The following is a 22,468-nucleotide window of genomic DNA, read 5'->3' on the forward strand; positions in this document are numbered from 1 at the left end:
ATACAATAGAAGAGACATCACAGCAATGACAAGTCAGAAATGTGAGTTACTAAACCAGATGCAGCATGATGCAACTAGAGCAAAATCATTGTCCTTTCCTGCGCGTTTCACTATATTAGTCCTCCGCGGCCACCGTATGGTTTTTGGGTGGGGCTAACTGAATGACCTCTACCGGAGACGGCCACTGAGACTACCAATGAAAAGACGACGTGCTTGCTGCTAACCAATCGGAGTTGCTGTTATTCAGGGGATTATGTTCTCTCTTCTGCACTTGCGCAAAAGGTTGCGGCGTGACACTCGTGTGGAGGAAGTGGAGTGACAGATCGGCAGCAGGCAGAGCCTCACGCTCCAGACCGGCCCAGCTATACAGTGAATAATCTATTCTGTGGAAAATGTCGTGGCTGTTTGGCCTGAACAAGGGGCAGCCTGAAGCTCCCCCTGGCCTCCCGGTTCCGCCTCCACCACCTCCGCCGGCCGGTGGCTCCGGCGGCTCCGGCGGCGGCGGAGATAAACCCAAGGACAAATGGAGCAACTTCGATCCCACCGGGCTGGAGCGAGCGGCCAATGCGGCCAAGGACCTCGACAAGTCCCGTAAGTGTTCAGGATGGCAGGTGGTTCTGCAGTGCCACCGGAGCTGAGCCTTCCCCCTGATTAGACTGCATGCCTTTTTTCACATTACTGACCTGTGTAAAGTCATGCTACACATCAGCCAGGAGACGCAGGTGCCACCCTCACTGGTTCATGGTGCTGCTCGCCTCACTGATGCTCATGCAGCATCTTAGCCCACCTGGCCCGCACGGGCAGGCAGCAGCAATACATTGTTTGGCATCATAAACCTATTGGTTGGCTATGAGAGTGACGCTGTGCTGCACTCGCTCACCTTCATCCAAGGGGATGGGTTCAAAGGTCATCAGTTTGCTGTCAGGCTTGCATCACCCACATTCAACCTGTGCCAAATACATGCAAACATTCACCTTTTGCATATTGCTTTCTTTTTTTAAAGATTGCCAGCTCACTATCATGTTAGCTAGCCTGACACTGGATGATGTGGTATAGTGATGTTCATCTGATAGAGTGTTAGACCTGCCTCACCTGTGAGTTGTGTGTTGTCTCTCTCCTCTCATCTCAATCCAGGACATGCCAAAGAAGCTCTGGATTTGGCTCGCATGCAGGAGCAGACCGTTCAGATGGAGCACCAGAGCAAAATGAAGGTACAGCAGAAACTGAACCTTCCCTCCACAGATTCCTATGGAAGTGATGCTTCCCTCGTTTGATCTGGTGTACATTAGACCTTCTAGTGGTTCTCTGGAGAATGAAGTTAATTTTGCTACTATTCAGTTACATCAACTAGAGAATATGTAGGAATCATGTGATTCACTCTCCCTCCTGTTACCCACCCACTAATAACATAGACGTATGCAGTTATACAGACTATTAAATGAAATCTGTAAACAAAAATGGTTTCAGATTAGTAAAGCCTAATAAGATGGAAGTCCTGGCCTAATGTGTACATATTTATGTATCTTTGGTTGTAAAATGGTTGAGTCATTGATGGGGACACAATGCATATAACATACTCGGCATAATAAAAGAATTCTGATTCTGATTCTGATTCATATGTGTAGTGCTTTGATCTAACAGGCTTTTGGCACTCCTTGTGATGCTACTCTTTTGTGTCACCTGATAGGAGTATGAGGCAGCAGTGGAACAGCTCAAAGGTGACCAGGTACGAATCCAGGCCGAGGAACGGAGGAAAACTCTGAACGAGGAGACCAAGCAGCATCAAGCGGTGAGAGCAGCACATCATGAGGGTTTACTTATAACAGTAGAAAGTAGAAAACGATGCAATACATGCAGGATCACTTTAGCTTCTCTTTTTTAGTATTCTGAGGTGAAAAAAAAAAGATGATTTTTCTGTCCCATCACAGAGAGCTCAGTACCAAGACAAGCTGGCCAGACAGCGATATGAGGACCAACTTCGGCAACAGGTGAGGTCATCTCCTGGATATCGAATGTTTTTGACTGAAGTGTAGGACAAATCTGAGGAGTGGGGATTTTCTTTTTCCTACAGCAAGCCCTGAACGAGGATAACCTCCGCAAACAGGAGGAGTCGGTACAGAAACAGGAGGCCATGAGGAAAGGTACGGACTTAGCATGAATGGCAGAATCTCCGTGGAAGCGACCGATTGACACTGTTGAGTGGAGTTTTATGTACTTGTCTTGTGTCCCGGTGTCTTTAGCAACGATAGAGCATGAGATGGAGCTGAGGCACAAGAATGAGCTCCTACGCATCGAGGCAGAGTCTAAAGCTCGGGGCCGCGTGGAGAGAGAGAACGCCGATATAATCCGCGAGCAGATCCGTCTGAAGGCGGCAGAACACAGGCAGACTGTCCTGGAGTCTATAAAGTAAGACGCGCCGACTCATGTGTCTTCTTGCAGTATAGTATATCTATGTATGATTAGATGTAGTGTAGCGATATTCCTAAGTGTCCCAAAATCATCTTGGCAGTTGGCACTAACATCATCTTTAGAGAATGGTATATTTACTCATCTGTATCTAAAAACATTGTACACATGGTAGCAACCAGACTGGATTACATGTATAATTACACAGTAAGTATGTAAGACCACATAACATAGAAGCATACTAAGCAAACGCAGGCACCAGCACACCAGTGCATTGTATAGAAATAGTCAGTTTTGTATGTGAAGTAATCGGGTGATGTACAGAATAGCGCTGCATATAGATAAGAGTGGCGATGACGCGGCATAAAGGCCACGTCTACAAAGTGCGGTACAAGTGCGAAACTCGGGCAAAACAATAACTCAACATTTTCTGTGGTTGCTTTTTCTGTGTTCTAATAATTTATGTGAAATGCATATGGTGTAAATAATATGTCGTTACGGTTTCATGGTTGTCAAACAACAGCAAGATCATAAAATGCTTTTTTCTTGAAGTCTCAAAATGCTAGCATGACTCCTCGGGGAATATCACTTGTACCGCACTTTGTGGGCGTGGCCCATTTGACACGTCACGCCATTCTTATCTATTGTCAACACCCAGAAGGCATGCTGACTGTAAATGTGCATTTGCTTTCAGGACAGCAGGTGCTGTGTTTGGAGAGGGATTCAGGGCCTTTGTGTCAGACTGGGACAAAGTCACAGCAACGGTGAGAACCTTTCTTTTCCCTCCACCATCACTTTATGTGTATGAGTATGCAAGATAATGAGTGCTTACAGGGGTATGCCACTGAATTTCACTGAAGAAAAGTCTGAGCACCCAGAAGAATTTTCTGGTCCAAATTAAGTAATCACTACTATAAAATAATTATTTACTACTATAAAATAGTTATTTAGGTGTGAAAGCCTACACAAATATTATGTGAAGCCACAAATGCACCAGACACCTCCCATTCACATTTATTTAAGTCATTCAGTTGTCTTTAATTAGATTCACTCCATTCTAAGTTGAGTTTTATTTGATCTTATTATCCATATTTCCATTTGCTAGTATAACATAGTTGTTAACAGACACATTGGTAACCTTGAATTTTCATTTAAAATTTTGCACTCTAGATGTGGGCAATACTTGAGTGTAGTATAAATGGTGAAATTGAGAGTTATTCCCCTTTTAATTATTATGTGCTCTTTGCAATGACCAATATTGTGTTGTATCTTGAATGTTGTGTAATTGTTCCATCACATCACCAGGTGGCAGGACTGACCCTTTTAGCTGTGGGAGTGTATACAGCCCGGAACGCAACAGCGGTGGCAGGGCGCTACATTGAGGCTCGGCTTGGGAAGCCGTCGTTGGTCAGGGAGACGTCCCGCATCACTGTGGGAGAGGCAATCAAGCATCCCATCAAGGTAGCTACTTGGGAACTGGCTTTGGTTCCTAGTTAATACTATGTTTGCTCCAGTGAACTTAAACATAGATGTTTTATTGACCCATTGCACCCATTTTTTATCGGATATCTCCTCCCCTGTCCTTTCTCCTCATCCACTTAGATGACCAAACGGCTGAAGAGCAAACCTCAGGATGCCCTTGAGGGAGTTGTGCTCAGTGTAAGTGGCAGCATTTAAAGCTAGTGAGTCTTTACACCACATATTGGAAAGGTGCAACAAATACGTTCTATACATTTTATTTTTCATTTTGTACCCACCTACAACAGACGCTTTTTTTTCTGTCCACTTAGCCTACCCTGGAAGAGCGTGTGCGTGACATTGCCATAGCAACCAGAAACACCAGGCAGAACCATGGCCTGTACAGGAACATTCTCATGTACGGCCCTCCAGGCACGGGGAAAACTCTGTTCGCCAAGGTACACCCCGGGATTTAGATCAGTGACACAAAGATGAATGATGTCAACTGGGATACATAGGAAATGATGCTTTGCCTAATTGTGAGGTATTTCTCTTTGCATTGAGCAGAAGCTGGCAATGCATTCTGGGATGGACTACGCAATTATGACAGGGGGTGATGTGGCACCCATGGGCCGGGATGGTGTGACTGCCATGCACAAAGTTTTCGACTGGGCCAACACAAGTCGTCGCGGGTACGCTAAGATTCATAATCAAACAACATAATCAATCATACACATACTTTATGTTACTGACATGGAAATTAAGATCATGTGCATAGGAATAGCAATACTGTCCTCATCAGTTATAGTATCAACAGTCATAAAGTAATAACCGTATCAGTACTTCAGTTGTCTTGTCTCTCCTGTCACAGACTGCTGCTGTTTGTTGATGAAGCTGATGCATTCCTTCGCAAGAGATCCACTGTAAGTCTTTGTGTATTTCATTAGCCAGAACCCTTGCAGTTTCCTCCCTTATTACCACTTCCACAATTCACTCTACATTTTCCTTGATTCCAGTTAATTACATCATGTGCAATCTGCATTCTCTTTGTTTTTTAGGAGAAGATTAGTGAAGACCTTAGAGCCACTTTGAACGCATTTTTGTATCGCACTGGAGAACAGAGCAACAAGTAAATATTTACATTCTGCACACCAACATGAACCTTAAATGTGTACGCACTACTTATAGCATTTTCACTTGTGTGTACCACACTAGCTGCTCTCCAACTCCGACTCTAAGCAGCTTGATTTCTGTCCATTTCCCGCAGGTTTATGATGGTGCTGGCCAGCAACCAGCCGGAGCAGTTTGACTGGGCCATAAACGACCGTATAGATGAAATTGTGAACTTCGCTCTGCCGGGTCCTGAGGAGAGGGAGAGGCTGGTGCGACTGTACTTTGACAGATATGTGCTGGAGCCCGCCACTGGAGGGAGGCAGTGAGTACAACACCACACAGCAGTACAGCTGTTAAAATAGGGCACTAATCCAAGTCACTGCACACTGAGATGCATATTGAAACAAGTAATTAGTTTCACTTTGACAATTTAAAAGATAAGTGTGTGTGTGTGTGTGTGTGTGTGTGTGTGTGTGCGCAAACCAGCAAACACACACAGCATGCACACATCTACCGACCCACATTTAGAGATATTAATTCTGAGTGATTTTGAGGAGTCTTTTGAGGTTTGACAGTGTGATCCTTGGCTGAAGGGCTGTGCCAGGATCAGGATTAGATCCAGGCCCTTTGAGGTGGAGGCCCAGAAACAGCCTGCTGGGCATGTGGAGCCCAGCCAGCCATGCTGAGGCATTAATTACAAAGGAGTCAGATGGGTGTTGGAGGCTGATAGGTGGGGGGTGACACACGCACAGGGCAGAAGGCGATGAGCTGAGCTGCAGAAGCAGAACATTCCAATAACAAAGTCAGATAAATTGGTGTCCAGACTAACAAATCCGCATTCACTTTGTTCCCCCCTCACTGTGTCGTCTCTGTGTTCCCTGTTGTGTTTGTGTGCGCCTTTCTGCAGGAGGATGAAGCTGGCACAGTTTGACTACGGTCAGAAGTGCTCTGAGATTGCAAAGCGCACAGAAGGCATGTCAGGCAGAGAGATCTCCAAACTGGGCGTGGCCTGGCAGGTACGACCCCTGCATCCACCATGGATCATCATATATCCTCATATGTAGAATTATTGTATTTATAAAGGAAGCTATTGTGTAAATCTTAATTACAAGATGCTGTATATCAAAATGCTACATCATTTTCATTAAGTAATTGAATGTGTGGACCATGTGTGCTGTGTTTCATGTTCTTGTAGGCGGCTGCATATTCCTCTGAAGATGGGGTCCTGACTGAGGCTATGATTGATGCTCGGGTTGATGACGCTGTCAAGCAGCATCTTCAGAAGATGGACTGGCTGCATGGAGAGGGGGCAGAGGTGGCGGAAGGCAAGAGCACTCCACCTCCACAAGCTGGGGCCGCAGGGAGCAAGATGGGCTTTACTCTGCCCCTCAGTGAGGCTCCCCAGGCTCAGGAGGTGATCGCTCCGGTCCTTGAGATAAATGCAAAGGAAGAAGGTGAAAGTACGCCACCTCCTTCAGACATCGAGCCATCAGCAGAGGGCAAAAGTGCCATCCCAGAAGAAGAGCTGGTGTGTGAAGATGCTGTCAAAGCAGAAGCTGAGACAACAGCCCAACCTGCTGCCTCCACTCCCACTGAGGGTGGGACGCAAAAGGAGGGCAAGACTGTACCTTCTCCTCCAAAGGATGGAACCCCAGTTTGAGTTTCAGGGTTTAATCGGTGGGGCTGCCTGGATTAAAAAAAGGTTACAGCGTGCTGCCCCCTTTTTCTTAGTAGTGTCTGTCAGTGTATGTCCGCAAGTCTGACTCTGTCTTTATGACAGGAGGGGGGATGGGGGAGAAACATGGTAACATTTCATAACACAAATGACGCCTGAGACTGGAGTTTGATCATTCTAATATATTATATGTAAAGATTGTAAAAGTGTACTTTACATGGAAACCATATGTCTGTAATTATATAAATGTCGTGCACAGTGGGAATTCGCTGTTGAAATGAGTAAATGGATGTCTGTGTTTTTATAAACAGTAAAAGCTCCAATGTTTCTTACAAACTTGATTTTTGTGGTAAATCATAATTGCTATATGACAATACAGAAGCTGTAGTTAAAAATCATGTTTCTTGGAAAGCTACATTTTAGTGTCTAAAGTGGAAATGTTTATTCATGCCGTTGTGCTGTCACACAAAATCTGTTGCCAGTTAAATTGGTCATGTGCAATATTTGTAGAAAAAAAAAAATCTTATAGAATAAGCTAAAGAAAAGATTAGGTATTTACAGAGACCAATGCTGGCAGTGACACTCACTGTGGTTAAATCCGGTGACAGTATAGGACATGCACAATGCATAATGGTGGAGGTGCGGCAGAAGAGGAGGGGTCAAGATTGGATGAGGCAGCGATCCGCTCCCTAGAGACCATTTCCTATGGGAATCCACTTGGGATTTCAATATTTCACAGTAATGGCTGAGGGCTTGAGACAGCTTTCTTTTACAAAGCCAAGTCAAGGGCATGAAGATGTCCCTGGTATATGGGATAGGCTACGTAATAAAGCTCTGTCACTGTCAGACATCGGATGTCTTCAAGTGCTATCATGCATGAGTTCAGTGCACATAAACAACCCAACAAAGCAGAAATTGTGAGTGGGAAAGTCAGATTTTGTATGATATCCAAGTTTCTAACTAATAACATGATTAAAACATCAGTTACTAACATGAGGCACAACATAGCTCTGTGCTGCTTGATTTAAAAAATAAACAAAGACACTTAAACAGTTGTTACGGCATCCATTTTAATATTTTCATCTAAAAGCACTTGAATGCAAGATATGATATAATCTCAATTTCTAAACTCAGAAGTAGGAACTTGCATCAAAAATCTGGAGGTGACAGACTGGATCTTCTTGACCTTTTTTTGACAGAAAATCCCTCTTGACAGTCCAGTCTTATCTTGAACAGTCTTTGTTTAGCTACACTAGTGTTTAGAGTCTGGTTGACCAGAATTGCCAGACAGGCAGACTGTTCTTTTCAGGCAAGTGTTCATTTGGCACATAACAGGAGAGAACCAACGCACATCATCATTATCACTATATCACCATGTCACAGTAATTGCCGAATTTGATCGACATCTTGGTCCTTTTAAGTGTCACATGCTTCGATGGCCATTGTGGTACAGTTTTTGCTTGACGTGCACCATGTTGCCACCGGAGTCCTCAGTGTGGTTTAGGTGCACCCGTCTGCACAAGTCCCTAAGGTTAGAGAATCTGGGGACCCATGACCAGAAATCCACATCTGGAGAGAAAGACAAGCAAACTGGGTTGGTGAAAGGCAAAGCAGCAATTGTGGATTAGAGAGAAATGCATGAACGATAGAAGTCAAATATATCTGAATTATCGAGTTATTAGTCAATCCTGTTTTGGATTTTTTGGATTTTGCATTTCCAGTTCCTCCAATATAACACATACACATTTGAATGAGGGTGAAAGACGCCTCTACCATTCCAGTAAAGCCCATAGAGAGTTTCCACATGGCAGAATAGAGAACAGGAGGAGAATTAAATGGCATGAATTTGGTAGAAAATTAGGATAGTGGATTTGATTTTAAGAGAGAGAGAGGGTGATATTCAATTTTTTTTACAGACAGCACAAGAGAAATGAGAAGAAATGAGCAGATGAAGCTAAAGCTCTAGATACAAAGCTTTGAAACAAACGACCCAGCTGTTTGTGTGTGAGGGCTGAGTGTGCATGCACATATGTCTGATGGTGGATGGGGGTGTAAAGGAAGAGGTTAATGGGGCTTACAGAAAACACTAATGATGAGAAGAGATGAATGAGAGAGGAAAGAAGACGCTGTAGGAGTCATTCATTCACATTCTGTATCTTTTCCCCCACAAAAATACGTTTTAAACTATATTTTTGGCCAAATAATACTACAATACTTGAAAAGGCAGTTTCACTTACAGCAATACCATACTAGAGCTTATATTTCTTACACTTTAACACAGTGGCTCTCAAGGTGGGGTTCGGGGACCACCAGGGGTCCTTGAGGGAGTTCCAGGGGGTCCCCAGCAAATTGATGAATTGTTAAACTTCACCATTATTTCATTTACAAGAACTTAACACAATTACAGAATGCAGAAGAATGACTATTTTTATCATAGTTTCACTGTTATCTCTCTGCCTACAATACAGATAGTCATGGAATTCTGGACAAAATCATATTCTCAGATTTGGGTTAGAGAGACAAAATCTCATCAAATGGTGCGTCGCCCTAATGTGGACTAAATTAGGGTCCTTGATATGAAAAAGGTTGAGAATCACTGCTCTAACATATAACCACAGTACAGAACCTATCTCCAGAAACCCATAGACTTTCTCCACAAGTCTCAGTCCGTCTACTCCAACTCTCCTCTCCTCTTGTCCAGTGAACATCCCACTGACTCACCGTGCTGCTGGTTTGCCCTCCAGGCTCTGAGGGCAGAGTGCCAAACCCCGTCCAGCCACATCAAGGACCAGCTGATGCAGAGACCCAGGAGCAGTCCAAGTATCAAGTCCATCTCCTGCTTGGTCACACTGTCGCTCACCAAGTAGTTCTCTGTGGAATCCACCGTGGACTGACCCCCGTCATACGGGAGGACGTGATAAACGTGGTGCCTGCAGCAGATGGAGCGGTAGGGGAAAGGGTGGACATGATGCCGGTGGGGGGGAGGTTTGGTACACAGGAAAGTAAAGTGGCAATGACGGTTGGGGTGGTTAGGGAACGATGGATTCAGCATAGTGGAAAGCACAGAGAGAAGAAATGATGTAAGAAGGCAACAAAATGCTACGGCAGTTCAATGGCAAAAAAAACATATTCACATGATGCTGAAAGATGCTTTGGATAACGGCGTCCACGAAATGGCATATAGCACTAAGTTGCAGGGGTGGGAATAGATCCGCTCAGTCCTGATCTGAACAGCAGGTCAGGAAGCACATCACCAACAGCTGGCCTCTGTGTGCCCAGTGGGCTTTAACTGGGCCCATGGGCTGCATTCACACACAACCACAGAAACTACAGAGAGCAGTTGGGATGTATACTGTATACTCTGTGTGTGTGTGTGTGTGTGTGTGTGTGTGTGTGTGTGTGTGTGTGTGTGTGTGTGTGTGCTAGGGCTTAAATTGCTGACAGGTACTGGGTGCTCCAAACAGTTCATCAGCACACAGTCTGAAAATCTGTTTGACACATGCAGAAAAACCAGGTACCTAGCACCTCACACCCTACAGAAAACTGCTGATCTGAAATGAGAGTGAAGATAAAGGCTCAGGGTTGAGTATGGAAAAAAAAAGTCATAATGTGTGAATTCAGGTTCACAGTTCAATGGAAATGCACTAAGCCTCTTAGGAGATCACTGTCAACCATTCTGGTCATAGCTGGAAGCAGCTCTACCCATTTAAACCAGTCATACATGCAAGTTTGAGAACAGAGACGTCTTCCAGTCATTTAAGCTCATACAACATGTCTTTGGTTTGCATTTTACCTTCCGCAGTTGCAGGCACAGACGCGGTCTTCCCCTCGTACATACGGCAAGATGTAGTTGTGAAAGCGGTCCAGGAGCGCGTTCATGTCCAACAGACAAGTTACAGTCTGCAACAAAAGAGCCACAGAAGTCAACTGGGAGATACTGGAAATTGCAGGTTATCATCTGAAGATGCGTTTCCGACCACACTGAGAAAAATCCACGCGTGTAAACGTTGATTATTTCTCATTTCGCAGCTTTCGGCGAATGTAATTTACGCGCAAAATAAAAAGCCACGGAGGAACAACTGTGAGCTGACATCATCTCTCTTACCATCACAATCGAAGACCCTAAAATCACGAAGATCATGGTGGCCGGGGCGCCCTCGTATCCAAACTCTTCAGTAAACACACATCTCCGTGCGCTTAATCCGACAAGACGAGCCTAGGACGGGAGGGGCTCCTGAGTCTCCAACCATCCGTCCGTCTATCCCCATACATCCCACCCCACCTGCTGTTACCGTCTCCCCCACCGTACGACCCACTCAGCTGCCCAGATGTCTTCTCCAGCAATATTAGCAGGGATTCCGTGTTGGATGGCAATCCGTTACTTTCCCCAGTAACAGGTTTACTGTAAGGTTTACCATAGGTTTACTTTAATCGTTATTTTCCTACAGCTACCAATCAAAGAAGTCGTTACCTTTATCACCTCCTCTAAGTATCAGATTGAAGTGAAATTATTCAAAACTAGCAGTTATATCCACCTCGATCCGAAGACATGCAGGTCAGGTGAATTGAAGACTCCAAATGGTATATGACATGTATATGATGCTATGTAAAGCCCTTTGTGACTTCACTGTGATAAATGACAGTAGAAATAAACAGGACTAGACTCCGAATTTACGTTAGTCGTTTCCCTCTCACACTAGCTAGCTTGGATGAGAAACGGCAGCTAGCTAGTTAACTTTAAGCTACTTTCTCCGGGCATTAAGTATTCTCACTACTTGGATTTTTATCGAGCAAAAGGATGCTGTGCCAGGAAGTAAGTAAATAGATAGATAGATATTTGGCAGTTCCTCTACTGACTCTTACCAACTAGATAACATAAATAGCCTACCTGGACATGCACTCTCTTAAATTAAGCAAACATGTAGCCTACAAATTCATATAATATACATGCACATGCACTGGATGCTTCATCCAGTCAGGCTTAAAGCTTTATTTAGCATATACCAATCATATCTATCAGTGAAACACAACCTGGAGAAGAGCAGTAAATGCTGTCCAAAGCCAGAGGACATGGCTTGTTTGAAAGATTTAAAAATAAAACTCTGTCTTGCCCCTATCCTTGTATGTCCCAAAGATGCCTCGCCTGTCCCCGCAAAATGGCTTTATAATATAATACTACAATAAACCAAAGACTAATGACCAGGTAGTCCAGACGTTTCTAAGTAGCCTAATTGGTAATATAATATAATGGGATTGTAATAGTGCACGTGCTTCAATAACAATAGGCATTTTCAATGTAACATCAATGATGAAGTATGGAACGACCTTGAACTGTGAAACACTCCAATAATAATAATAATAATAATAAAAAATAGAGTCGTGAAATGTTTTTTAAAGAGATGTTTGTTTCTTTAGTGGATTCATATGTACATACAGAAATTCAGGCACTCTGGACTGAGCTCGCAGTTTGCAAATAATTACAATGTTTCAATTCTTTTAACATTTACAAAAGAAAAAAAAAATACTATGCCCTGAAAGATAGCAAATCTGAGTTTAAATATGAATCAACACATTATAATGGAAACAGTGGGGGAGAGCCTTAAGGTCTCAGTTTGGTTATTGATCATTATTAGCCCCCCACGTTAAATTATTCTCACTAATCTACAACACACGGTCGCACGAAAACACGCATTCACCTCAAACAGATCTCCTCTCTGATCCCAATAAACACATTTACACTATCCCCGATCAGGAATAAAAATCTGACATATCATACTCTGACATACATAATTACAATTATAATATCATTTGGAAAAAAGAAATTCAATCAGCATCAATATGCAATACTTAACAAAATCAGAGGGACTTAATGAGGAGCTGTTTGACGGAGGGGCTGGCTCTCCCTGAGGAGACATGGTTGAGTGGTTTCACCGGACTGGGATGGAGGGAGGACCTTGGCCTGACCTTGATCCAGAGGAGTAAAGGCAGAGCGAGAGCGACGAGCCTGTCCTCTGCACAGAGGACAAACCCTTCATCACCATTTGTCCAACAACAGTGATTTGTGACCTGACCAAAAGCTGTGTGTGTGTGTGTGTGCGTGGCCATGCAGGCACTGTGTGTGTACTGTATTAGTGTAGATCAGTGGTTCTCAATCCTGGTTCTTGAGTACCACAGCCCTGGTGTAATCAGGGGCTGAATGAGACCGGGGACACCAGGTGAATGTAATCAACTACCAGGTAAAACAGAAAAGCAGCAGAGCCGTGGTACTGAGGACCAGGACTGACAACCACTGGTGTAGATGACAGGAGGATGCAGCTCTGTGTGTGTGTGTCCATATACTAATGTTTGTTTGCTTGTGGTCTGGGGGTACTGTATGTTTTATTGCAAATTTGGATTGGGGGTATCAGTAGAAGCAGACAGTGTGGAGAAAAGGCCTGTTGCTCTTATCCTCAAACTCCTGTAGCAGCTCATCAATTTCATTCTCCATGTCGTCGGTGTGCTGGATCTAAAGGGGGAGGAGGAAAGACATTCAACAGCCTGCAGGCACAAACAGCCGATACAGCTGACCTCCAATCAATCTTTCTAGCACATATCTGTGAATCTACAGTGCCCATTACGTCATCATTTATACCATTTATTCATAGTATTCTGTTACATCACTAACGGCCATCTTGGTAGGAAAATAACAGGTGACTAATAAATTAACAGCCACAGCCAATGAGCTGCTGATGCATGATGACATCATAGGAATGCTATGAATACACGATGACACCTTTTTCCATTACGTCATAATGTGATCTCCTGTCTCAGAACTATATTGCTCGGCAGAAGATATAACATTTTAATTACTATTTAATTATATTTTCTTAACAACAATAAACATTTACTTAACATTTACGTTTTTCAAACCAATGGTGTATTACCGCTGTTTTATTAGAGCAATAAGCCACTCATTACTTCAGTGCTTTGACTTCACATCGTGCCTAACACCTGTTGGCTGTTGTAAAATTACTGTAAAGCCGGGCCTTTCCTGGCTTAATTGCTTAATGGTATTCTTCCCCAGAGTGGCTGTATAACAGTATGAAATCCAGGCTGGCAGACACTCACACACTGACACAGCTCACAGATGAGGAAGGCCCCCAGTGTGGCTTCCTCATGGTTATCCTGGATGTCTACGTTGATGACATGCACCGGCTGTAAAGTCTCCTGCTCTCTGGAGCTCAGATCTGTGGAGCAAAAAAAAAAAAAAAAAGTCATACCAGTGTGTTTTGGAGAAAAAGGGCCTGCATACAAGGGGAAGGAGGCGCTTAATTTCCCCTCATTTATTCGTCACGGTTGCCAATCTTCCTCACAGTCTAAACTGAAGCCATCATCATCTTTAGTTGTTTGAAAACACGCCATGCTTAGACATTTACATCATATATAAAAGCCTCACCCTCCAGCACTTGGTCGTACACCCTCTCTTCACAGGTGATGACGAGGTCAAACTGGTCCTTGCAGCTCTGAAAGCGCTCCGGTCTTGTTTTGATGCGCTTGTTGCGGTCCAGCATGTGCAGGATCCCATTCTGTGTGTATCTGAGGAGTTTGGGAGGTTAAGGAGCACAGCAGGGGGAAGAGGAATAATTCACGACAACACAACACCCTCTTCACACCCCCAGAAACAGGACTTCACTCATCTTGGGAAGGACAGTGTGTGCAAACACCTGGAACATCTTGTGAGAATATATTAATTTGTGTCGTGTCATAATCAAATAAGCCTGTGTGTTGTTTCCTTTGTGGGTCGACTTTTCAGAAAAATCGTAGAAAGGGACACAAATAAACCCAAATAAACAGCATCAAATGGTGAGGTGCTCAGTGTGTTCATTACAGAAGCCACAGCGCCCTCTAGTGGAGTCTTAAAAGACCAACATTCATTAGTGAGTCAGCTGTAAAAAGGGTGGATGGAGGATTGGACAGCAGTTTCTGCACAACCTATCTAATCAATACAAAACTTATATGAATGTAACCAACATACTTAATACCAGAAGTCCAATGCAAACATCCTTCAATCACCATTATGTTCACAACAGATCTTATGCAAAAGTAAAATTTTGTCCAATACTCCTTCATGTTTACCCTAAAACTTAGCAAAAGTAATCCATACTACTCCATTACATCACGGCAAATCCAGTTTGGGAGGCAAAGGAGGTTTTGTAATGATGGAAAAAAAAACTTTTCAGTTAAACAACAGCTACAGCCACTGAGTCGTTATGGCATTGCACCATATTGGTAAGAAATCCACGCTATATCATGACAATACTATAAATACTGAGCTTTATGGAAGGTAGTGAGTACGTACCATTACATGTTCCAATTACAACACTGCACCTTTTCATCATGACACAACTCATTTGCAATTTCTCTTTAAGGTGGTACCTTTGTTGTCTAAGAACAAACTGTTAACCATTTGGGAACTTCTGTTTACCCAACCTATTTTGTCGGTTTAGAAACTATAATACAGACGGATGTTTGTCATATATTTACTTAAAATCCCTGCAAGCGAGTTACCCATCTGTGAACTCCCATCTCCTGTGCTGCTCCAACGCCATCACATTTGCATGAACCCGCACAAAGATGAATATCTAGTCAAGACATATGTAAGTGGGCTGTGGGCTACTTATCTGTCTTCCACTTGTGTGTGTGTGTGTTAGTGTGTGTGAGAGAGAGTGAGTGTGGAGGGGATACAGTTCCTTGTCCTTGCGGACCAAGTCGTTGTACATCTGTTCATAAGTCGTTTTGAAGTCATACACATTTGGCTTATCCGGGGCAGGACCGGGTAGCTTCACATGAGACCCTGTCCCGAATGAACGCACATCAAATCCACGTTTGCTGCAAAGAGGAAGGGACAAGAAAGTAAATTACATGACATTTCTTGGCATCATCATATACAATAAAACAGATACAGAAACAGATAGATACAAGTGTAATGCAAATCAGTCTCTCATACAAGTTAACTGAGTGTTAAAGCAACTTTGTGGCCTACTACTCAGTCTATTGATCAATATTCGTTGTCACAGGATTAAAATATCACGGTGCACATTGAAGTGTAGAGAAGGCTGTGTCCAGCTGGTCACTGTCATACAATGGTGTGTCAATCCATCAAAACCTACATCGCTGTTCCCTACACCAGAGAACAGGCATCAAATTATTTTTATTTCAGTTGAGCACATGGGTGACAGTCTGCCAGCAACAAACTTGTCTTGATCTGTCAACCAAAGATAGGACATTTTTGTTGGAGTTTTTTGTTTCCACTGTTAAGCAGCATTTGTCCTATATGTGGACTGGACAGCTATTTGGGATGAGACCAAGTGTGCGTTGTCTTGACTACAAAACTTGCACATCCCTAAGCCTGCCTAACTTAAGAATTTAGGCACAAAATTCCCTGATGGTGTGGTGGATGAGGGGACTGGTCCAGGCAGGGCTGACTAAGCTACAAATGAAGTTCCTCCCTTCCGGAATATTTTAAGAGGGGGGCGCTCTTGTCAGACTGAGGAAAAAAAAAACTAACAAGAAAATAACTATCAAGAATAACTGGTAGGCCTATTCTTGAAGACCTGTATTTGTTTGAAAGACAAATCCTGGAGTGAACGTTTCGCTTTGGCGACCATGAATATAAAACCTAGTCACAGTCCAGCGTGAAAGTGCGCTACACAGCCCTGGTGTAACACCCAGAGGTGCGGGTCCATTGTTGAAGCCGTGCTGAGGCCGACGAAGTGTCATCAAGCCATGTCGGTACGACTTGTGAGGGGGCTGAAAGCGGCATGGCGACACACAGATTTGTTCACTTCGTGGTGCGGCATAGCGGTCGTCTTTCTCCTCTTCTCGGCGGGTCGTTTTTACCTGAGGATATTGTGCGCTTCCATACTGCGGTTCTGGTTGCTCGAGCACACAACCGCCACACGCAGCGGGTGGCTCGGCATTGCGACTCTTCCGTAGAAACTAATCGATTACTGGTACTAACAATCGAGTCGGCTGGAAATGGAGGTAGTTCGTTTGAGCTCTGTAAAATAAAACAAACACGACGAACCCCTAGGTCGAATTGGATAAAACACAATCTGTGTAGTACGACTGCACGGTGAACTTCTCTTCTGTATGAGGAGGAAGTTAAAATGGCGGAGCCCCGCGAGAGAGTTCCGAGTACGGCTTTAAACAGTGATGTCATGTGGGGGCGGAGTTTCCAAGTTGTCAAGTCAAAAATGTAGCAACGTAGTTGTGACGTCAGTAAACAAACAAGCTGAAAAATATGGCTTTCTTTATGGTTATTCTTGTAATTTATGTTATGTAGCCTTAGCTATTTTGTATGGTATGCATTCTATGAATACTTGTGTGTTGTTTTTTTTGTTTTTTTTCTAATAATAAAGCTTGATCGATGAAACATTCAAAATGGCAACCCTGAAAAAATAAATAGCAGGCTTCTTTTTTTAGTTAGGCCCAATCCTATTATTAGCAGATATTATTGGAAAATTGACGAGCAACTATTTTAAATACACCAGCAGTACTGGATAGCTGTTGCTATAGTAACTTGTTAGGGTAAGTTCTCATATTTACCAGACATTTTTTAGTTTGCAACTACTGTATATAGGCACTACATATTTAGTGGCTTGTAGTAAATATTTTGATTTATACAAGTCCTTTCCTAGTTTACTTGGTTTAGGTTTGTCAGCCTGCACATATATTAATATATATTCCTAGAATCCTTATAGGCCTACTGTTTCATATAGAAATTGCTGATATTGTTGTATTCTTTTATAGAGTCTTATACAATTACAAAACAACTTTTCTATATGGATGTACATTTTATATGTTAACATTAGATCATTAGTTAGTCTCTATTTGAATTCATTTTGACATTTACCAATACACAGGATTTGTGATGTAACAATCCCTTGGGCCATAATCCAAGGAGCATTCATACAGAAGCCCATTCAGATGTCAAAAGAATGATGTACTAACCCACCAGTGGTGACTAGAGGACATCAGGCTGCACTGTTGTAAATCTACAGGACCGTCAGACAGGCAGCACTATTTACCAGCTACCTAAGCTAAATGTTACAGGGTTGAATGTGTGAATATGTCACTGGGGTTATCAAGTGTCCTCCCATCACAGATGTTTCATTTAAATGGGTCCCACAAGAGAAGGCTTAATTTAAATGAAGAATGCTCAACAGTAAATTCTGGTGACCCAGAACACCTCAACACCCACTCAACACCAACACAAACCTAAATTAAACTCACTATTGTTCTCAACAATAATAAGCTAATGGACTGGCTGACCCACTGGCTTGAAACAACCTGCTCAACAGTTAAAGTGTCACTCTTCAGTAACATCAAAGAATACCAGATGGGAATTAATTTGTTATGCTTATGTTCTGAGACTGTAAAATCATTATTTTTTATGTTACCATATAAGAAAGTATGGAGCTGACAGTAAAGGTGACTGTGAGAGCACTCAGGGGGATTTTCTAAGGACAGGGATACACTTTATGATTCAGAACTAATGACACTAATAAAAACTAACACTACTACTAAAGCCTATTTGAATGTAAAAACAAAAAAAAAAACATTACATGGATCCACAAAATTAGTCTCAAACTCATTGAGTAGCTCTGGACTAACATATTTAGTAGACACTGCTGTATAATACATTTACCATTTAGCCACGTTTGGTAATATTTATATTCCTTTTATTAATTTCTTCTATTAATTCAATATTCAATACTAATGCTTTTGCTGTACCTCCTGTATGTTACCTAGTACGTAGGTACCTCTATCCACAAATCTCTTCTGATTATGATAGTGAGAACAGAAATCAGTCCTTGCATATTGTAACTTTTCCTGTGCTGTGTCATATGCTACCTCCATCTGGAGTTTTTGAAAAGGTGGATGGGCAGCTAATAATGCACATATCCCAATCTGCATGTTCTGTACACATTATCTACATCTGTAAAGTGAATTATTTGCTTTATTTGGCTTTGTTGTGTCCCATTACCATTTGCTGCTTCAACAGCTAGATTTCCATACAGGGGATATTTAAGTCTCATTTTATCTTATCTTGCTAATCCTATTTTAACTTTGTGAGTTTGTTCCCAGTTTAACCATCCAAATAGGCATCCTTCATAGAGTAACAAAACAAGAGCATACATGGGAATAAGCCCCATTTCCTGTTTTGTGATTGCCACGCATCACACAACCGGTCAGGGTTGTTTTCTTTATACTGTACAATTCTTTTTCATTTTTGTCTGCCTTCGATTTTTGTAAATTGCCATGGAGTGTATGCTAACACACACACACACACACACACACACACACACACACACACACACACACACAGAAAAAGGAAAGATGTAAATCATTACAAATGACCTCTCATGGTACTTTATTGACTGACTGTTTGACATGAAGGCATTATAACTTAGATATTTGGCACAGTATTTGCAGATTGTAGACCAGATTGGTATTGTCTCTGACAAACATGGTACAAATACATACTCCATAGACCTAACGCCCAAACTAGACTAAGGTGGCATCGTTTGTAAGTAGGTGAAGTGGAGATGTGTAATTACGTTTTCCTGTGCAACAGTAAGGACATGTATGTCGGTCTCGAAACCTTTCACGGGTTACACATTTAGCTCTTATACTCAAATCCATTTCATTATTTGTACTGCAGTGTAGACACTGCCAGCATACAGACTGATGGACTGACTCACAGACAACCTTGAACAAAAAATAACATAGTGGTCACACTAAACTATACGCTAAATGTAGGTATTCAACAGTTTTGGTTCAGTGTGTCCTTGCAGAGGTTTACAATACATATTATTTGCGTTTCTTCCAGAGCCACCCTCAATTGTGCTTGATTTCAGTCATACCTGGATGTGTATACCGTATTATGTGGCTGATTCAAACATAATGATGTTAGTTATGAGTTGCTATGTGTGTGAGATTAGATATGGTCATTAAGGAGATCATGATATGTGTAGGCCATTCTTTGTTTATTTAGCAGTGCATGTGCAGTGTACCATCAGTGACGAGAGTGTGTGTGGTAGTATGTGTGCTGTGTTGCGGGGCTCATGATGTTTTCTGTGATATATGCCACCAACAAGCAGATGATGACCAGCATCACGCAAATAGCGCCTCCCACTGTTGTCATGGCAATCACAATGTCCTGCATCCCAGAGGGTGTCACAGTAAACTCTACACAGTCCCCTTGGTCTCCTCTCTGGGCCGGGTCTGAGCCGGCCAGGGAACGCAGGCAGATGCGGTAGGGGACGTTCTCATGCAGCTCAGTGAAGAGAAAGTCCCTGCAGCCAGATCCAAGATGGACACCAGCACACTCAAACTGAGTGTAGCTTCCATTCCACCAGCAGCTTAACTCATAGCCTCCCCTTCTGTGGCGTCTGCCACTGAAAACAGTCTTTGGCTGGGGAGTAAACAGCCGGTTTCCCTCCCCTGCCAAGCCTGTCCCAGGATCCCCACCACTCTTCTGTCCAGTTGCAGTCTCTTTTGCCTTTACATCATGGCCGGTCATTTTGGATTCCCCTTGGATCTTTTTCCTGGGACCCTCATGTGTCCACTGTAACAGTACGCTGCCATTGGTAAGAATATTTGCCACCAGAGTCCCCAAAGACATTACTGTCCTGCAATCTCCCTGACGACACTCGAACCCAAACTGAGTATGTCGAAAACAAAGCTGCCCCCCGATGCCTCCCTCGATCACTCGGTAGGCACACATGGGTGCAGCTCCTTCCTCCGGGCCCCAGCTTGGTCTGCTGGACCTTTCAGATATCACAGTAGGAGTATTGCCTCTGCTGGTGTTGAAAGAGAAGCCATTCACGTGGCCGGATTCCTCTTTAAGCTTTGGTGTAGGCCTGCTTTCACTGCCGGGATTGCCAAAGGTGTCATTGCTAAAATAGTTCAAAGTGATGTTAGTCTGTTTTAGCCCGTTTTGGGGCGCACCCAAATTATTCCTGCCCCTCACCTCTGATGGAGATGATGTTGATGTTGATGTTGAGGATGCTGAGCTGCTGCGAGTTCTGCTGGACCCGGCTGTCTGGTGTAATGTGCAGAGGAGGACTGCCGATAAGGCGAGCAGTGATGGTCGTTGTTGCCTTTTCATCTCCCTTCCTTTCGTCGAATTATTTTCACACACAGTGAATCAGATCGACGATGATACAAGGCGGGCTGACGTCTGCCATAAGAAGATCAGTTCTGCCTCGCTGCACACGACGGAATCTGTCTGAAGCTCAAAATCGCGTCCATGGGCGAGAGGAGTCTGCATCTGCGACAAAAATAACAATTAATCATCCGGCCAATACAGCCAGTACGAGATCCAAGTATGACCTTGCACAGGCTAAACATAGCTTGTAGTGCAGCAAGGATGGTGAACTCAATATATAACCCGCTTTGCGATCGAGGTCACCTAATTATCACAGACAGCACTACAGCGCGCGATTCACAGGCTTTTAGGAAAATAACTTACTTTCAGTGGAATGAAAGGATCCGGCTATCGTGCCATCAGATTTGCTCTCTTCTTCCTGTCTGGCTTGACGTAAAGCCTTGATGCCTGGTGTGTGAGTGCGTGTGCAGGAGTGCGCGCTTGAGTGCTTGAGAGTGTGTGCGCGTGAGCAAAATAGTTGTAGTCATCATCAGTCAGTTTATGAGTCACCATCCCCACTCTGTCCAGATGTGTGTTGATGTGGGAGGCGGGGTATCTGAGGTGGAACAGTCCTGGTCACACTGATGGAGGGTTTTCTGTACCAACCCTTCCTGCCTCCCACCTGTGGTGCTCATCTCCACCTACCTCCATCACAGCCTCCAAGTGGGCAAGGTAATCACCTATCAAAGTGCTTTTGTTACCTGTGCAAATCAACCCCTACTGCAATATCCAGAGTGAAATAACACATTTCTCATAAAAATCCGGCTCAGTCTGAAGAATGGCTTTTCCTTTTTTCTCGAATTCTCTCGTCATTTTTAACCTTTAATTATGCTATGCAGGGATGTCGACTGAGCACCATGCTGTTTTACAGCATCGCCCTGCTTCACATTCACACTGGGAGCTGCTCAGTACAACTAGAGTCTTGTCTTGAAGGGACAGGTCTGCAAATCACCTCTGCACCAAATTCTCTGCAACAATTGTAGCAAAAGAGAGAGTCGACATCACAATGGTGCGGAAGAAACCATCTGAGAGGCTGCAATGACGATGTAATTCGAGAAGTTGTAATCACCGAGTTGTAGCCTACTAGAAAAATATATTCAAGAAAAAAATGTATGAAATATATTACAGATTTGTAGTTGCCATTGTATTCATTCAAATGTTGACTTGCACATTTGTAAATTCCTTCTGTGACTTCAAATTTAGAATATGATCAAATATTATAATTTAGAATATTTTCTGTGAGTGTAAATTCCAATATTGCAAGTTCTCAGGTGTTTTGCTACACAAATACTTCAATATCCAAACATCCACATCCAAAAGCTCCTGCATCAATGGCTATCCTACCAAAATATGTCCCACAGACAAATGTTGCCACACCAAATGAGCCTCATGCGTGAAATGTGGCCCTCTGGCCAAGGAGCTGCAAGGGGCTGTGACTGAGGAAAGAGGAAAGGCTGCGTAGACACATAGTTAAAAAATGGGCAACAAAAAGAAATAGGAATTTCAGACTCACTATTCATCCACTTTCCCTCATAACAGGAGCATTAACTGGTATTGCTAAATAGAGAATGGTTTCTATCTATTCTTGCCCAGTCTAATCAGATTTATTCTAGTATCAAATT

The 22,468-nt window shown here is 43.2% G+C and overlaps 4 protein-coding genes across 4 annotated transcripts; 1 reads left to right on the forward strand and 3 right to left on the reverse strand.

The window, feature by feature from the left end:
- Positions 1–307: 307 nt before the first annotated feature.
- Positions 308–6,973, forward strand: atad3 (ATPase family AAA domain containing 3). Its single transcript, XM_071925879.2, has 16 exons — positions 308–591; positions 1,135–1,211; positions 1,688–1,789; positions 1,929–1,988; positions 2,072–2,141; positions 2,241–2,406; positions 3,101–3,170; positions 3,712–3,867; positions 4,009–4,065; positions 4,197–4,322; positions 4,432–4,556; positions 4,736–4,787; positions 4,923–4,993; positions 5,132–5,299; positions 5,885–5,993; positions 6,173–6,973. The coding sequence occupies exons 1-16, from the start codon at positions 393–395 to the stop codon at positions 6,635–6,637; spliced, it is 2,073 nt and encodes a 690-aa protein (XP_071781980.2). The 5' UTR covers positions 308–392; the 3' UTR covers positions 6,638–6,973.
- A 1,102-nt stretch (positions 6,974–8,075) lies between these two features.
- LOC139932222 (transmembrane protein 240-like) lies at positions 8,076–10,793 on the reverse strand. The gene is made up of 4 exons (XM_071925930.2): positions 10,758–10,793; positions 10,446–10,552; positions 9,374–9,582; positions 8,076–8,221 (listed from the first exon to the last, which is right to left on the reverse strand). Exons 1-4 carry the CDS (start codon positions 10,791–10,793, stop codon positions 8,076–8,078), a joined length of 498 nt encoding a protein of 165 aa, XP_071782031.2.
- Positions 10,794–12,037: 1,244 nt separating this feature from the next.
- Positions 12,038–16,800, reverse strand: ssu72 (SSU72 homolog, RNA polymerase II CTD phosphatase). The gene is made up of 5 exons (XM_071925865.2): positions 16,532–16,800; positions 15,377–15,520; positions 14,088–14,227; positions 13,760–13,878; positions 12,038–13,157 (listed from the first exon to the last, which is right to left on the reverse strand). Exons 1-5 carry the CDS (start codon positions 16,609–16,611, stop codon positions 13,056–13,058), a joined length of 585 nt encoding a protein of 194 aa, XP_071781966.1. The 5' UTR covers positions 16,612–16,800; the 3' UTR covers positions 12,038–13,055.
- A 2,912-nt stretch (positions 16,801–19,712) lies between these two features.
- fndc10 (fibronectin type III domain containing 10) lies at positions 19,713–20,423 on the reverse strand. Its single transcript, XM_071925932.1, has one exon. The coding sequence runs from the start codon at positions 20,421–20,423 to the stop codon at positions 19,713–19,715; it is 711 nt and encodes a 236-aa protein (XP_071782033.1).
- Between the last annotated feature and the right edge of the window lie 2,045 nt (positions 20,424–22,468).

Source organism: Centroberyx gerrardi, chromosome 5 (genome assembly GCF_048128805.1).
Source record: "Centroberyx gerrardi isolate f3 chromosome 5, fCenGer3.hap1.cur.20231027, whole genome shotgun sequence".
Taxonomy (NCBI): domain Eukaryota; kingdom Metazoa; phylum Chordata; class Actinopteri; order Beryciformes; family Berycidae; genus Centroberyx; species Centroberyx gerrardi.

Coding starts and splice junctions, on each gene's coding strand:
- LOC139932222 (XM_071925930.2), bottom strand. CDS start 10,793: ATGATCTTCGTGATTTTAGGGTCTTCGATTGTGATG. Junction 10,553..10,757: donor TAGGGTCTTCGATTGTGATG/GTAAGAGAGATG, acceptor CTTTTGTTGCAG/ACTGTAACTTGTCTGTTGGA. Junction 9,583..10,445: donor TGTGCCTGCAACTGCGGAAG/GTAAAATGCAAA, acceptor CATCTGCTGCAG/GCACCACGTTTATCACGTCC.
- atad3 (XM_071925879.2), top strand. CDS start 393: ATGTCGTGGCTGTTTGGCCTGAACAAGGGGCAGCCTGAAGCTCCCCCT. Junction 4,066..4,196: donor TTGAGGGAGTTGTGCTCAGT/GTAAGTGGCAGC, acceptor CTGTCCACTTAG/CCTACCCTGGAAGAGCGTGT. Junction 4,788..4,922: donor TCCTTCGCAAGAGATCCACT/GTAAGTCTTTGT, acceptor TTTGTTTTTTAG/GAGAAGATTAGTGAAGACCT.
- ssu72 (XM_071925865.2), bottom strand. CDS start 16,611: ATGCCGAGCCACCCGCTGCGTGTGGCGGTTGTGTGCTCGAGCAACCAG. Junction 15,521..16,531: donor GAAGCGCACAATATCCTCAG/GTAAAAACGACC, acceptor TCCTCTTTGCAG/CAAACGTGGATTTGATGTGC. Junction 13,158..13,759: donor TCTGTGAGCTGTGTCAGTGT/GTGAGTGTCTGC, acceptor CTCCCCCTTTAG/ATCCAGCACACCGACGACAT.
- fndc10 (XM_071925932.1), bottom strand. CDS start 20,423: ATGTGTGCCTACCGAGTGATCGAGGGAGGCATCGGGGGGCAGCTTTGT.